We start from the raw sequence: 17,467 nt of genomic DNA, 5'->3' as shown, positions 1-17,467 counted from the left end.
TTTTAAAATTATTGCAGTTTTATGAAGAGAAGAAAATCGAGTTGTATAGAAACAAAAATTTCTCTTTTTTGATTGCAATGTAGTTGATCAAGTAGTTTCTCTTTTCTGTTTTGGATGTATGTCTCATCTAACAGGAGAAATTGTGTTTTATATTATTGCTGAAAGGGAAGCATTCTTTTGTGCAAATGTACAAAATGAAGGAATTGAATGGATTTGTTTTAATTTTTTCTGTATAAATGTCTGTTCACCTTTAACAGCTAAGTCAATTTTTTGGTCAAAGCCATTAGGAAAAAAACCTAAACACAGACTTAAGAGACTGATCTGTTGTTTATTTAAACTGTTTGTAGTGATAAAATCTACATTCTATTTTAGTAGTTTAATTTTTATTGTTGATGGGTTGGTTTGTTTTTTTTTCAGCCCACCCGAAAAGACCGAGGATGGTTCATTGATCCTCTTGGAAGCAATCCTTGGTGGACACTCTTGATTGCTGCTCTTCCTGCTTTACTCTGTACCATTCTTATTTTCATGGATCAACAAATAACAGCTGTTATTATAAACAGGAAAGAACATAAACTGAAGGTAAAAGTAATTTTTACAGAAGTCTAATGATGTGTAAGTCAGATTTACTGAAAATCAGATTCATTCTGCAAATTTGTGAAATTACCATCAGCTGCTAAATATAAATAGACTAATCAAGAACAAATGTAATTTGTTCAAATATAATTTGTTCTCAAAGTATTTGACTTTTGTAGTTGTAGGTTGTTCACCTGCTGAGTTAGAAATATGATCATATAAATAGAAAGTTTTTCAAGTTATTTGTTTGCTTTATTTTACAGAAAGGCTGTGGTTATCATCTTGATCTGCTCATGGTTGGTATTATGTTGGGAATATGTTCTATCATGGGCTTACCATGGTATGTTGCTGCAACTGTCCTGTCTATAAGTCATGTTAACAGCCTGAAAGTTGAATCTGAATGCTCGGCACCAGGAGAGCAACCAAAGTTTTTGGGAATCCGGGAGCAGCGAGTGACAGGATTGATGATTTTTGTGCTGATGGGGATGTCAGTGTCCATGACCTCTGTGTTAAAGGTAAGAGAGTTTTCCCAAAATACTTACTTTGTGCTTTTGATGTTGTGATTTAGCATTTCATAATGCGAGAAAGTTCTATTATGTTAAGTAATATGTACCTGGACTCATTCTCAATTTGCTTTTCTAGGAACAGATGTTAATTGAATAGAGACAATACGGAAAGATGCAAGAAAATGAAATCTGAGAAAGCTAGGAATGTAGTGAAGAAAGCAACCTTTTCCTGTGTTACATGATTTTCTTGCCAGCTCTTTTTTAGTTTCTTGAGTTTATGTTACCTCTAAACTGCAGTTTTTATGTGAATGTGTAAAAGAAGAGAGAAAAGGAGTGTGAAGTAGTTACTTGAGCCGAAGTAATATAGTGTAGCATAAGGAACAGAAACATTGCTTTAAAAGGCAGAAATAACATTTTTCACTTCTTGTTCTTCAGTTTACTGAACTTAATTTGGTTTTTAGAATGTCAAGATTATTTTGTGCATCATCACAGTGCAATGGTGATTTTGCAGGTTGTGTTGTAGCATCACATTACACTTTTATCTCTTATGTCCTTAGTGACCTTTCAATGACTCTGTTGAAAAAAAATTACTTAATTCAGTTGGATTTTGCTCAGATTTGCTAAAATTTGTTCAACTTCTACTTTGTTGTTTCAAATCCAGTAGTTAAAAGGAGAAATGAAAGAACCATCTTTTTCTTGCCAGAAATGTAGATATTGCATAACTGCCGATACTTCTAAAGAATTTTGTAAAAGTCTGTTTAAACAAAGACAGATCTTAAGTAATTTCATAAGAAACATAGCTTCTCAAATTTAGATAATGGGAAAGAATAATCCTGTAAATATGCAGCTATAGTTTAATAAGTAGTTATGTATTATAAATTTTAAATGGTTGACCATTTGTATGTCTGTTAAAGAATGTAAATGTCTGAAAAGAATAAGGCCATAACAGTTAACTAAAAAACAGTATTCAGATTTTACAATCTCTCATTAAAAATTTACCAGGAGCTCAGCTGTATAATGTGAATAATGAGAATCAAAATCAAAAACACTGAAATAGATTTATTTTTGCTCAAAAGCAAAAAATAAAAGTGCTGGTTGCTGAAGTAAAGTGTTTTAAACCCCATTATTTTAACTTCTTTTTCTTAGAAATGAATACTTTTTGGTCTTGGACCCAGGGTAATAGGAATGGAAATACTACTCTTTGCTGTTTAAGAAATGTTTTTCTTTTTCAGTGTGAATGACTGTTATTGTTCAAAAGAAGGAAGGAGAACAAAGCCTTGCATCTGTCAGTTGCTGTGCTTTTGTTCCATGTGTGGATTTATACTGATTTAATGCAGTAGAAGATAGTGTATGAAATTACAGAATTTAGAGTGAAGACACTAGCCACACATACACACATGCAGTAGTAAATTCCTAAGGCATAATTTTATTTCAAACTGTTTAAATAAAGGCTTTTGTTCAGTCTTGATAGTAGTTTATTAAGATTTCATGTTGTATCTTGGCTGTCCTTTATTTGCGATCTTAATGAATGCGGGAGCAAAGAAGGCTTCACTGCAAAGGTTTGATCCAAGTGCCACTGAAATCAGTGGACAATTTTGTTATCTTAGCTTTAAATTATATAAAAATATAAAATCACACTGTACTACATTATAATGTGGCAATTTCATGAAGTTGTACAGAATACAGTAGTCTTGATACAGTTCCTATCAAATAGCAACATAAAGCAGTATACTTAGCATAAATAGAAACTTTTGTTGCAATCTAGAAAATTGAGTGGATGAGCAGTCAAGGCAGAACTACTTTTTTATCCTGGTGATAGCCTTGTTAGTGCTAGGGTTTTTTACTGCTCAATTATACATATGCATTCTTTTAAATAAAAGCCCTCAGATTTCACTTAAGTAAAATAATGAAGTAAAAAAACAACTTGGTCTGTGCCTGTCACTGATACGGACTGCTCTCTTGTGTCATGTTGATTCCACTTTTAACTGTGGGTGTTTTCTCCTCCCCAGTTTATTCCAATGCCAGTTTTGTATGGAGTCTTTCTTTACATGGGAGTATCTTCATTAAAAGGCATTCAGGTAAAGTCTGATTTTAACGAGCTGTTTGCTTTTGTTTAACACTGAATGAAAAGGAAACTGTAACACCCTGCATTATGTGAGCAACAATAAAGTTGTTCCATATTGTTTGGATAGCATGTAAGATAATTTCCTGAGTGTCATGTTCAGGTATTTGTTCTTACAATATTATGTCTTCCCTTATCAGTTCTTTTCTATTTATTCTTTCAACAGTGTAGCTAAGAAACAAATTTTCTGAAATATTCTTGAATTTTTTATTTTTAGTGGGGGTGGGAGACAACTCATGCAAAACACCCCACCAGTTCTACCCCCTTGAACATTCACTGTCTTTCATTAGTATTTAATTTGGGATTATCTTACATTTCTGTAGTCTCCTAAAAATGTTGGGGTTTTTTGGGTTTATTTTTGGGGTGTTTTTTTTTGTTTTTTTGGTTTGGTTTTTTTTTGGGGTTTTTTTTTTGTTATGGGGAGGCAAAAAATAATAACTGAAGAATGATTTTGTTTTCCATGCAGTTTTTTGACCGTATAAAACTGTTTGGAATGCCTGCCAAACATCAGCCTGACCTGATTTACCTACGTTATGTGCCACTCTGGAAGGTCCATATCTTTACAGTTGTTCAGCTCACTTGTCTAGTTCTGTTGTGGGTGATCAAAGCCTCTGCAGCTGCTGTTGTTTTCCCTATGATGGTAAGTTTAATGGTACATTAAACTTCTAGTACATCTAGTACTAGAAAAAAGGGCGTCAGTTACAGATTCTGAGTGTACTGAAAGTGTGTGTGCATTTTTGTTCATTTAAATAGTCCAATATAAAGTACTTTATCTGTGGTTCCCTTTAGGTTCTAGCATTAGTGTTCATTCGCAAGCTCATGGATTTATGTTTCACCAAAAAAGAGCTTAGCTGGCTTGATGATCTTATGCCAGAAAGTAAAAAGAAGAGAGATGATGATGAAAAGATAAAAGAGAAAGAAGTAAGTGTGAAAACAATCAAACTGAGCATGTTGTAAATTTCTAGGAAAATACCTAAAGCAATTCAAAGAATTTTATGTGACCTGAGCATATGGCCTTATATACCAGATACACATTTTGAAATTCTTCACTAATGAGATTAAATTCTTTACTAGAGGAACAGTTGCTGGTGGTTAAGGAATTAACTCACTGTTTCAATTATGCTATTACAAACTATGATTCTTATTTGTGATCAAAATTTTCAAACAAAGAGGAAAGAAGCAGTTGTTGGCACAAAAATTTTAGGGTTTTTTGGCTTTCATTAAATGAGAAGGAAAGAAAATGGAGAGCGAGAGACAAAGGAGAGGGAAGTGGTGGAGGAGGATTTCTTTATTCTGCTTAAATTAGTCAAAAAAGTGTTCATAATACTGGGGACATTTTGCTTACGTGTGTTTGTGGAGTTGTTGTTCAGTGCAACTGCTAGTTACTAGTAATACAATAATATAGCCTTTGGAACTTCTCCATCAAAGTCCTGCCTTGCTGTATGGCACCTAGATAAATTCCTTGCAAAGCTGGTAGTATTTAATGCAGTCTCCCATGCTCCCTGCCTTGATAAAATCCTTCTAAAAGGAAAGATCATAAGCTCTTTCTCCTGTATTCAACTGCAGTACCTACATGGAAGTGCCTTTTGCCCATACAGATTACCAGTCATATAACTTGAATAACTTCAGATACTGCTGTGGTTTCTGCTATGTGAGTAATTTTACAAACCTGTTACTTGGAATTTACAGGAAGCAGAGAGAATGTTTTCAGAAAGCGACAGTGTACACCTTGCATACGGAGAAGCAAACCTGGATTTTCCTGTAAAAACCCTGAAATACAGGTATAGAGTAATGTGTCTGTTTAAAAGTTATTTTATCAGAGCCTGGAATTTGCTTTATATTAAGTCTGTAATTTGCCTTATATATTTATATTTATCTGCGTTATATTAAGTTGGTTGTGTATGAGTTGAAATAATTTTTTTTCCCCCAAGCTGGTAACTTAGCCATGATTAGGAAATATGAACATCTATCTCATGGTGCTACATTAGTATTTGTATATTGCATTGTTCTTTAAAACTGCATCTTAATTATAAATTTACATGACCATCTTGAACAGATCAGATGACTCAGTTTCCACCAGCTGTACTAAAGGTGAAGAAGCATCCTTGGTCAGTTTCGATGGAATATTTGTGTGCTACTGTGCATGAAATACTGAGCATTAAGCAACTAATAGCATCAGTTGAGCCATGTGTTTGCCAGCCACTTGGGATTTTCAGAAGAAATCTAAGTGTGGAATCACTTGGTTTATCTAAGCAAAGGCTAAAGTCATAATTTCTGTGGTACAAAAAACCAACATTTTACGGGCAGCCATTTTTACTTGAAAATGTTATTTTCTGAACATAAATGTACAAATAGATTCTCTTCCAGAAAAGGAAGTACTGGAATTTCAGTCATGGAAATTCTTTCAGCTTTGGTAGGCATTTTGTCTCAGTTGGTGTCTCCCTTACTGGGGTTGTATTTAGCTGAGTTGTCAGGTATTCTCAGCTGTTCAACACAACTTTAAGATGTGGCGGATAAATAGCTTACAGGTTTTTTTTTCCTGTCTTAATACTAAGGGTTCCTATGTTAAAAATTTGCCTTCCTCTGGATCTAGGGTAGTACCTAATATGGGGTACTACATCACTACTACTACATGTTGGGTAGTACCTAGGATATGCCCTTATGTGAGTTGGGAACAGACAGAAATTTGGATTAGACAGATACTCCTGCTGAGTGCTGTTGTCTGTTCTGAGAGCAGGCTTAATCAGACTTAAGCAAGTTGAATGAAAATGGTAAAGCTTTTTTTTTAAAAAAACCAAACATTTGAGTTACTAGTTGCTCTCACAGTAGAGCTGTGACTTCATCAACTGTGTATTTTGTATGTATTCTGCTGCATTATATGTCTTGTGAGGATCCCTGAGGAAAAACAGCTTTGAAAGTTTTTTCTGCCATTTGAAAAACTTACAGATGACTTGGGGTATATTCTGAAGCTTAAATAAGTAACAGAACAGAAAGCAGGCAACAGGCAGCACCTGAGTCTGCTGTACATGTAACTGTGTGGAGGATAAAAGTGGAAACAGGCTTTAAAACTTACAATCTATGAGGATAAACTTATCTTCTGCAGCACTTGGGAGATGGGTGGTCTGGCAAAAGAACCTTGCAAAATATCTAATAAGGCTTTTGAGGGAAACAAACCACATTTACCTGTCAAGATAATTGGAATTTCTAGATTTTTAACAGTTTAAAATCTCACTTGAATTTTTGAAATTTTATTAACCTTTTTTCTTTTGCCCTTGATTATTTCCTAGAAGCCACTTAAAGTAACTGAGTAGTGAAAGCTTTAGCACAACAGTGTGATTCAATTAATTATTTCTGGGAGTACAAAATAATTTTCTGAACTTAGGTCTGGGTTACCTCTCAAGTGTTTTCAATATCCTACTGGAATCTATGTGAAATCCTGTTTTGAGATGCTGTGTAATTATGGTAGTGCTAGCGAGTTAAATTTTCAGGTTTTTGTTGAAGTATACTTTTAAGATATGAACTCAACTTGTGGCTGTGTAAATATTGCAAGAAGGCACAACTGATGTAAATGATGAGTGAAAGTAAGTATAATAGTGTTGCTAGGAATTGAATACTAACCAGAAAGTATGTTTGTTCTTTAGCATTGATCCCTCAGTTGTAAACATATCAGACGAAATGGCCAAAACTGCACAGTGGAAGGCTCTTGCCATGAGTACTGAGAATGCCAAAGTAACCAGAGCTAACTTGAGGTAGCTATAATTACTCATGCCTTTTCTAACTATCATCTTGTGTTTAGCAGCTGTACTTGTATTTATTGAACAATATCTTTAAAAAATGTGGTTTATAAATCTGAGTTAGTTGCTTCTTACTTTAGAAGAACTTGAATTCGATCTTAATTCTTCCTCTTTACTCTGAAGTTTATCAGTTTCTACAAGGAATTATTTTATTACTATTTTATTAATGTATGATCTTAAATAGTAATTTTAAAATTACTATTTATTTACTTAATTCAAGCATTTATTACTCTGATGAGCTTAGGGTTTCTAAATACTAGAGTGTACATGAGCATGGGAGTGGTTTGTTGCTGAATAATACAAATTCCCCTGAGAATACAAGGTAAGTCCAGCACTTTTGGTTTTGCTTTGTATTGCCCTAGGATCTGCCCTGTTTTTGTGGGTGAGTGCCTTGCTTGGACTGCTTTTCATCAACTCATTTTTAATATCTAAAAATTAAACCTGTCTCAAATACTATATTCACTGAATCTGAAATATACTTGAATGAAATACATGGACAAATCATGAGTCCTCAGTGCTGTGAACATTCCCTGTAAGGTGACACGCATCGTCTATGCTGTCCAGTAGCTTTTCTTCTCTGTGAGCTCCCCATCAAAGTCTGGGTGTGATAAATCATTCTGCTCTTCTGTCCTAATTTCTTCCCTGTCTGTCTGAATCTATCTAGGGAAACAAGCCAAGACATGACTATTTGTCCAGAATATCCCCAGCTTCTTCAAAGGCTTATAATTTGTAGGGACTGATATCTGTGGACTGCTCATAATCCACGTAGCTATTGCTTTGTAGTTTTTATGTAGGAAAGGGGAGAATGGGCATGCCTAAGCAATTCTGTTGTCTATTGTATGCATCTCCTATTGGTTGATCCTTTTCAGCCAATTCTGTCAGAGAAAGACATATTTGAGAGATACAAAATTGTCAGGTTTTGTATAAAATTACATCTCAGTGAAAGTGTTCATGGTGAGGAGGGAGTGTTCATACTCTGTCCAAGGCTGGAGCATTCCTACTCTGTTCATGGCTCTGTCCAAGCCATCTCAGGTACTGTTGGAAGCACTAGCAGTGACCTAGCACTTGTATACCATCTGTCTATTCACCATGTGCATTGCTCCAAGCGAGGCATGGAAATACACTGTTTTGGCCAGACAGCAGGTCAGCCAAGGGTAAAGGAGACAGAGAAAGAGCTTTGAGGTGTATTGTAAGAGGAAGAGCTTAAGAGACTCATCAGTGCAGGCACCATTTCCAGTGAATGTCTAGGCTGTATTGTTTAAACATTTAAAAAATGTTAAACACATGTTTAATTAAACATTTCAAAAACTTGTATACCACATGAGCAAGACCATCAAGAAGACAGATTAAATAGATAAGAGGCTATGTGTGTCAGTGTACCCTCCTTATTTAATAAGTTTTTTTCTTTCTTGCTAAGTTCATAGAAGAAGCCCATTACAGAATTTGTGGATGATTCTAGTGAATTATCTGATAGCCATTGAAGGCTTGAAGAGAAACCTGTATGTTTAGATTTGGTTTTCAGGCAGTTCTAATTTTGTACAATTATGTCTCTCACTTTCCTGTTTCCTGAGTACGCTAAGTTAGTATGGAATTATATGCAATACTAGCAAATCAGGCTTCTGATCAGTTTGCAGTGTTTTTTGTTGTTCTTAGCCTTATATTCATTATTCCATCTATTGATTATGTTTTGCTGTAAGACATTTCCCTTTGATTCTATAACATACCCTGCTTGAGCTTAGTACAGTAAAAAAATCCATCTTGGTAGGGAACCAGCTTTTAACAGGCAATCTGATATTGCATTAATCTTGAAAATGTTGAAAGACAAACTTCCTGAGCTCAACTCAATTGGTTGCTGTTTTTATTATTTGATATATTTTCTTTGAATCCTCTTGATATTCAGAGGTGTCACTACTGGTCATTCAGAAGTAATTTCCAGTAAATTGTTAATTTGAGTTCTACTAAGATTTTTCTGCATAACTGTCTTCATCTGGTGGTACAGACAGACATGTAGTGCTGTGGTGAAAATGGTTCTATAGGCACTGCTATTTTTAGATCTATATTCAAATACTAGTGCACTTCAAAGGAGGCATGTGTTTTATAATTCCAGGTGACATATTGCGTGGGTTGGCATGATTTATTAAAAAAAATATATTTTAAAAAAGAGAAATTTGTAATTTTTTTTGCTTTTTTTGAATTGATCCCGATTGCCTTTTCTTTCTACCTCAACCATCTATTGTAGTTTACAGAATCTGTGGAGTCCCAGCACACTTGTATCTTCTAAGGAGATCCAGAATTTTTCTCTTTGGATGAATTTCTATTTTTTTCCTTAAAGAGCAACTCTACACATGCATCATCTCTTCTGAAACTCACCCTCCTCTTCTGCTGTTCCATTTCATCTTCTACTGACTTCCAACTACCTTGGGACATCCCTTATTGTCCTTCAGTCAGGCACTATTCAGTGTCTGTGTCCCTGAGAGTGTCAGTTGTTCAGGTGCCAGGTGTTCAGGTTGTCTTTAGGGTCTTCTGCTTCACTTGAATGGACACTTATACAAGTTTCTTACTGTCCTCTGCTGTTGTTGGAAGTATGTTTTCCCCTTTTGTACTGACTGAAATGTCTTGTGAACAGATGGTTTCCCTTCCCAAGAATAAAGACATACAGTAATATTGCTTGTTATGTCTTTTTGAGTACTTTTACCTAGACAGTTTTGCAGGCTGTGTTTGGGATGGTTTGTGTGTTTTTAAAGATGTTTTGCGTGAACAGTTTCAAATCAATAAAAGCGGTGGAATTGGATATGGTATTTATGAATGAAGTATTAGTGATTTTTCTCTTAAGTTTGTACTGTTCCTATGAATATTATTTAACAGTTACTAAAATGTAATAGAAATGCCTCATTATAAAAGCATCTTTATGTAAATACTTTCACTGTTCATTTTGAAGTATAAAACATTTGAAATTTAGCCTTTCCTAAAGTGGGCCAGACTTTACATTTTCTTCTTTGTTTTCAAACAGCCCTGAAAAACCAGAAAGTGTGAAAATAGAAGTGGAAAATTCACCTGTTGTGAGATACGTGGATGCTGAAACATCTTTATAGAATGGAACCAATGGGAATTGCGTGTATTTGTGTGTGTGTATATATCACTGTAGGATATTATACCATGGAAGTGTGATTTCCAGTTTAAGGAGCAACATATATTTAATTTCTGCCATTGTTTAGGGCACTGTAGATATGCTTGCATAATGCGAAGATTTTCCCAGCAAGTAAGATGAATGGTAATCACACTTCACCTATTTATTTTATTGGAAATTTTATTTTCATTTTTAAATAGGAAGACTGTAATGAATGCTTATTATTTTTCAATAATCAATATGTGCATATAAGTTACATCAGTTTTGCTGATGATTACTGGTCCACATTGCTTAACATTTTGCAATACCTCTGTTTATAATGTGCGCTACAGAAGTTTTGTTTCCCGTGCAGGCAATTAGTACTTGTTTTTGCAGGGTATACTTTTTTTGTGGTTTCATAGAACAAATGTTCATGTGCTGTTGACAAGAACTACTGTGTTTTATGTCTCCACTCCATGCTAGTGTTTTTTGGATTCTGTCTCTCCTACTGTACAGGAGTGGCTTAGAGCCCTAAGTCAGGTGGTTAGTTAAGCCTTAAAATGTATCTAAATACCCTGGTGTGCTGCTTTCTTTGTTTTTTTTTTAATTCTTCTGAGTTTTCATTATTGTCCAGTAGCAGTATGAGTGCAGTAATGGTAGTTACAGTCCCAAGTCAGTATTTGCCATTCTGGACACTCCATGTTTACACAATATAAATTGGATTTACAGGCAGCAATTGGTCTATAGGAAATTACAAGTACTTACCACATCAGTACTATTGAATTCTTCTCTTCCGTTTTTTGCTTACCTTTTTTCCCATAGCCTTTCAGTGTCTGATTTATTCAGCTTTAAGATTTTAGACTATTTCATATCTTCATCAAATATACTTCTTGATTAATAAATTTTTAAATTTACTGTCTATTTGATTAAGTTAGATGTAGCTCAGTTCTGGAATAGGTTTATGATCAGTATTATTTTATGGATTACTAATTGTTTGTGGTATTTGTATGTACAGTTCTGATCCTCTCCGTTGTAAAGGGCATATATGGTAACACACCAACTTATTTTTAAACACATTATTTATTTTAATTAGTATAAATTTCTATCATGTAAGATGAATTGAAAAAAATAAATATTCATTTATTAAAGTAAGTGGGATTGTTTGGGGACTCCACTGATAAAGATGCAGTCATGCATTTATTGTACTTACCTTTTCAAGTTCTAGTGTTTAGCATTATAATATTTGAAATAACGAGAATTTTATATATAAATGAAAATCTTGATCACTTACCTGTGCAGTTTCCATTCTTAATATTTTTTTGCCTTATGCCTTAGCTTTTTTGGCTTTAATTTCCAACATTATCTCTTTACATTCTGAATTGCCACTAGCCCTTTCTGGATGCATTATAATGGCTTTAATTAGAATCTGTGCTCATTTAATACTAGAAGATGCTGTTTGCTTAATTCTGCTTTTGGCAGAGTTGGGAGTTTTACCATGGACCAAGTGATAAAATTCTCAACGATTGCAAAAGGAGCTGATTCTGGAGGAGGGCAGACTTTATCTGAAAATACTACTTGAGGTGGAATTTTGGTGCTCTTCAGCCAAGTGTCACCTGTAGAGAAGGTAATTGTATATTACAAAAATAAAGCAATCAGTAGGAATAAATAGAAACATTTAAAAATAGTATTTATGTTACATGGACTGTTACTGTTCCCTTTAAATGTAATACAATTATTGAACTTTTTGGTTTCCTTTTTTCATTTAACTGAATTCTGAGAAGACAGTTAAAAGAGAGGACATCACAGTGTACAGCAATATGAATAATGGTATCCAAACTGTCATAACAGGCTCAGGTCAGGGGCAAAGCCAGTGAGGTCTGCATTACCAGTTTGACCAATACTGTGTAGTGACCTGCATTCTTAGATAGTAGTGTAGCTTGTGCCTTAGTTTGACTTCGTGCTCTTTCAGAAAACAACCCATGGTTTCCCTCTGATCAAACTGAGATAACAACGAAACTACAGCAGATGGTTTCTCCAAATTTTCTACATTATTTAAAAAAACCTCAAACAACACCCATCTGCACGTCAGTAGTGGACTACTGAGTACCTCTTCCTCTGAATCAAGAAGGGAAGAGATATTTTGAGCATTCATGTAGCATCATCCACAATACAGTACTTCTGTCCTCCCAATAGTATTTTGCGCTTCCTGTTCTGAGTCCTGCAATGGTTTCCAAAGACCCAAAAAATTACTAGAAACCTCTTGGATTTCTAACTCTTTAAGCTGGAAATCAAGGTTCCATGGTGCTGCACACTTGGTGTTTGATTTCTACTTTAAAAGGGTTACGTTTTGGTCAATATTACAGGAAGTGGGTATATTTTGAGTAATGTTGAAAGGAAACAAAACCAAAGCCCCACAAGTCTAATCACAGTATTTATTTTAATTGTGTAGATATTTTAATCAGTGCCAGAAATACCATCACTTGGCAAACCAGTTTACAATGACCTTTAGTTCCAGTGTTCTTGGGCAATAGTTATACTTGCACTTTCTTCCCATATGAACAGGAGAAGACATGGTATTAAGTGCATAAATCCCTGTTGGTATTGTATGGTTAAGTGATTCATTGCTCATTTTACACCTTCTCTGCTTTAAAATCACACATAGTATTAAAATAAAACAGCTAAGGATGTAATTTATTGTATGGAGATGTACGTTTTGCCTTAATGGATGCAAAAGAGCAGTGACAAATGCTGTGCACTGATTTTTATTTTTTTTTTTCATAGGGCTTAAGCCCTGTAAAACTACGCCAATGGATTTCCATTCCAACAGCTAGAGGAAAAATAAACAGCCCTGCACTTTTTATAGATGCCTTGGTTTCCTGGAATGGAGCTTAGTGCTACTGTGTACCTGGCTGCAGAGCCACCTCAGGAAGTCCCTCTTTTTTTTTCCCCCCTTCGTTTTCCTTTTTTTTTTCTAATTTATTTATAAATATTAATGTTTACATGAAATTTAGGTCTTAATTTTGACCACTCCATTTAAATATAATCTAAAATGTATCACTTAAAATGCAGTTTTGTGCTTAAATTATATTCTAGAAAACTCTTTACCATTTTCATATGCATTACAGTGACATGTTTTACATTCTGTTTACATATGCCCAAGTAAACAACAATTTCCTAGTAGATGAATTTTGCAGCTCTGACATATTTTATACAATTGTTCTGCAAAATGTTCCAAATTGCCAAGTTTGTCATCATTAAACTTGTCAGGGTAGAACTTGGTGCCCTAATGACTTTGGGATCTTTTTCAACCAAGTATCTTTGCCATTTTTTCTTCATTTAATGCAAGTTCTCCCATAAATTATCATTTGCTTCATCTGCATCTCTGTCTTTATACCATCACTTCCTAATTCATGCCCTTTGCAAAGGCAGGTTCGACAGGCTGTAAAATATTTCTGTACCAAGTGGGTGTCACGTCGCAGAGCCTGCGCTGCTCTAAAGGGTTTGTCTTGTACATAGGTTCTGTAAATCATAAAGTGAATGGTTCATGCTCTCGGTTCACAAATGTAATCTGTCAGGTGAGCACCACAGCAGCTTAGTTGTCTTTTTGCTTTCTTATGATTAGTAATGTTTTAATTATTCATCTATGACAAAATTTTCAAGTACAATGAAATGTGGGAAATACTTTGTTTATACCAACAGTAATTTATTTTATGGCAAATTTTAAGACTATAGATGCACACAGCTTTGAGTCAGCATAAGTGTAGTGCTATAAATAAAGCAAATTGCTCCATAAGTTTGTCAATTTTATTTTATAATGTTTTTAGTGAAAACTTATAGGACTTTGTAGTTGGCATTGAAGTTTGCCTAAAGACACTTTCATATTGAATTTAGTATCTGTTGACATTTATTTGGAATAATGAATGAGTTTGAAAATCAATACTTTTCTAAATGATTTTATTGGAAAGACACATCATTTCTAGTAATTTCCTTTCTATTGTTGCTGATGCTCCTGTGCAAAGGTGTCTTCCAGGTTCAGTTTTTGCAGCTGAACTGTGGTTTTGATTTTAATATTCTTTATTTGAAATGTGATTACATACTGTATGGTTCGAATTTTTTATGACTGCTTTTCTAATTACAGTGACATTTTCTTACTTTATAAACAAATCCAAAGCAAATGAAAACATTATTCCAACTCTAGAATCAATATTCAGTTTATACAGAAAACACAACTCTCAGACTTGTCTTTAATGTGATTCAGCCTTTGTGTTGTTTTAATTACTGTTAGAATAAAACTATCTTTTGTAACGTTTCAGAAAGTTGGTAAAAGCAATAAACAATCTCTGGACTCCCTTCGGGCCGCTGCTGTTTTCATTGCCCCGGGCCCGGGCGCTGCTGCGCCGGGCCGGGCCGGGGCTTCCCCGTGCCCATGGCAACGGCGCCGGGCGGAAGCGGTGCCTGGGAGCCGCGGCACCGCGCAGCAGGGCGGCTCGCCATTGGCCGGCGGGCCAAGAAGAGTGGAGGCGATTGGCTGAGGGGTCCGGTCCCGGCCGAGCGAGCGTCGCTGTAGCCAGGCCGCGGAGGGGCGGGGGAGGCGGGGACACGCAGGGGTAGGGACGGGCGAGTGCCGGCAGGGAAAGGGAAGGGGCGGCGAGGCCGTGTCCCCATCCTCCTGGCACTCCACTTAATGACGTGCGCCACAGCCCCGCTCCTTCACCGGCTCTGCGCTCTCAGCAGGCATTGAACAGTCTCGTCATTCCCGGAGGCTCTAAGGAATGGCCGTATAATTCCCAATAAAGGTCTGCTTGGTACTGAGAGTGGAGGGGTGAACTTCAAAGAGCTAGTGTTAATCTCGAGTTGATATTGAAATTGAACTGAGCTGCTGACTAGACCCAGCAATCCCCTATTGTTTTATCTTTTTTCTTCTTACATATATGAGCTGCTGTTTAACGAGATGGATTTAGGCAAACTCGGCAGAGGAAAGATACGCTCTGGAAATTACCCAAGAGACTGACATTTGGTGGATCCAGCAATCTGAGAATAGGCCTGGCCATTTATGGAATGAGGGTGGTACACAGAAAAAACAAACAAACAAAAAAAGACCAAAATACAAACAATCCCAAAACAAAGCAGCAGTGATCCCTAACCTTACCCTTGTTAACCTTTAGAGGATCACCAAAGAAAGATTGAGACACACATTTATGCATGTGGAAGTCTTTGTGTATAGCAAACACCTAAGATTTCCACGTTGATTCATTTAATAAAATTAAATAAATATTCTTCAAACATTGTTTGTGTGGGTTCTTCAATACAATTTCCTAGCTACAGGCTATCCCTGATGAGGATCTGTTATGACTGCCATGCTCTTTGAGAACAAGAGGGGAAGCCAGCCAGAAATCCCTTTTTTTCCCACCAGACTGCATAAGGAAAAGTACCTTTTGAGAGTTTTTCATCACCTTTGATGCTTCCTTTGCCATCATTTTGACCATGTTTGAAATCCATTTCTGTTTTGACAATAATGTATTTGTAATTGCTCTTATAGGGAGTGAAGTTTCACCTGACCTTCATCTGACCCAGCTTATGGTATTAGACAGGGTATTAGATACATTCCTATCCAGCAACAGCATCAAAAGTCTTATTAAAGCCACCATATCTACTGCTTTATCTACCTTAAGCCTGTTATCCTGTGTATGATTAGTCAGTGGAATTCAGCCACTACAATGATTAAGAAGGGAGTTCAAGGGAAAATCTAGAAACCAGTTGGCTTACAAATGAAGCATATCCACCAGTTATTGCTAATAAAGATTATGAGGAATGTGAGACATCTTTGTGTTGAAGAGACCATTACATTACACTGTGGTCTTGAGGGTAGATTCATCCTCCAACGCTTCTTTGTGGTTTTCTTTGTTTTGGGGCTTGTTTTTACCTTCTGAAGCTTATGTGCTTATGTCATCTGGGACAGATACTAGACTGAGCCACAGATCAAGTCTGGGGTAATTCCTTTGTCTCCTGTTTCTCATCATGTGGATTCTTTAACTTCTGACAGGGTTCTTGGAGCATTTCTTGTCCCATCCTGCATTCCAGTGCTGTCAGAATGCATCTCTCTTCCTATGTAATTAAATCAACATAACTAATTAAATGTAATTATCCCCAGTTAAAATGAATGCATTACTATTGCTCTAATTTCATTGTCTTAAATGGAATTAAGTGAGACTGTGCTTTGAAGGCATTTTTCTTTCAATGTGTCTCTGTTCTTTTAAAAGAGTTGTCAGTTTTTATCTGGCAGTACGAATGAATGTTGTGTGGTGTGTTTCTTACACATTCCTCATGGCTGGTGTCATAGCAGGGGGATAGTTATGAGGACAGTGAATAGCCTGGCTCCATGGAATCCATGGAAATTTCTGTTGGCACGAGTAAAGAAGAAACATGGGGTGGGAACTTACTCAGTGACTTAAAGAAAGTCAAATAACTGGAGGTAAGGAAATATTAATGTCCACTTTTTCTCAAGTTTCTGGCTGATAGAAGGAAAATGGAGTTGTTTCTGTTTGTCTACCCCTCACTCAAGGTGCTAATATACCTATCTGATTTAATGACTGGCTACTTCTCTGTTCTCCCTAAATTTACACCTGAGCATTCCTGCCCTGTAGCAGGGGCACTCTTCAGGCCACTGTAACAGTGACCTAAATTGGTAGGAAGGTAACAATATAAACAGAGTGTATTGTTTTCTGTGTGTTTAGCTCTCTAAACTGGCTCAGGTTTAGGTCAGATCAGCTGAAGAAGTAGAGAAGAATTGCTGATGGAAGGGGAAGGGAAGAAATGGGGAAAGCCATTTTCACTGGCAGCTGGCTGTTAATTAATTAATCTAATCTCTGTAGTAAGGTGAAGGGCATAACATTCTAAGCTGCATGGATAAATCCTTTCTGCATGTTGTCCCTGCCCTTGTACAGTACAAGTACTTTGGAGACCGGGCAATCAGGGCTAAAGTAGGAGAGATTATTTGTAACCTGAATCTGGTTTCCCAATCCAGTGAGCTGTGCATCTGAGATAATGTTGGGTTGACAGACTAAAGAGGTCAGTGCAGGGTCAGTTTGTGGCCAGAGCTGGCCTCTTTCTTGAAGGGCTTCCTGACCTGTGGTGACTTGTTGGCCTCTAGGAAACAGAGAGGTAACCTCAGGATGAGTCCTCAGAGCTGGGTGAGTACTGTATCCTCTAGTGACCAGTGTCCCTTTAGTCGCAGCAGCAGTGAAGGGAATGTGGCTTGATGTTTATGAAGTTCAATTTTGCACACGGACTTTTAGATCTGTAATGGCAACAAACCTTTAAAATATTTGTCATCTGTTATTTTATTTCTTCTTTACCAAGGTGACAT

General features: G+C 36.2%; 1 protein-coding gene across 13 annotated transcripts in view; it reads left to right on the top strand.

The window, feature by feature from the left end:
- SLC4A7 (solute carrier family 4 member 7) overlaps positions 1–14,451 on the top strand; it is a 92,993-nt gene extending 78,542 nt beyond the window's left edge. For 8 of the 13 annotated variants that reach the window (XM_030264999.4, XM_030264997.4, XM_030264998.4 and 5 more), the window contains 8 exons: positions 418–579; positions 837–1,088; positions 3,089–3,157; positions 3,668–3,841; positions 3,991–4,122; positions 4,891–4,982; positions 6,843–6,950; positions 10,006–14,451. In XM_030264999.4, coding sequence (XP_030120859.2) covers positions 418–579; positions 837–1,088; positions 3,089–3,157; positions 3,668–3,841; positions 3,991–4,122; positions 4,891–4,982; positions 6,843–6,950; positions 10,006–10,087 — 1,071 coding nt within the window. In that variant the 3' untranslated portion in view covers positions 10,088–14,451. The remainder of the gene's footprint in view (positions 1–417; positions 580–836; positions 1,089–3,088; positions 3,158–3,667; positions 3,842–3,990; positions 4,123–4,890; positions 4,983–6,842; positions 6,951–10,005) is intronic. The other 5 variants (XM_030265000.4, XM_072925736.1, XM_072925735.1 and 2 more) reach the window with 3 other exon arrangements.
- Positions 14,452–17,467: the final 3,016 nt, after the last annotated feature.

Source organism: Taeniopygia guttata, chromosome 2 (assembly GCF_048771995.1).
Source record: "Taeniopygia guttata chromosome 2, bTaeGut7.mat, whole genome shotgun sequence".
NCBI classification, from domain to species: domain Eukaryota; kingdom Metazoa; phylum Chordata; class Aves; order Passeriformes; family Estrildidae; genus Taeniopygia; species Taeniopygia guttata.
Note: the sequence above shows the minus strand (reverse complement) of the source record. Positions and strands in the feature narration are given on the sequence as shown.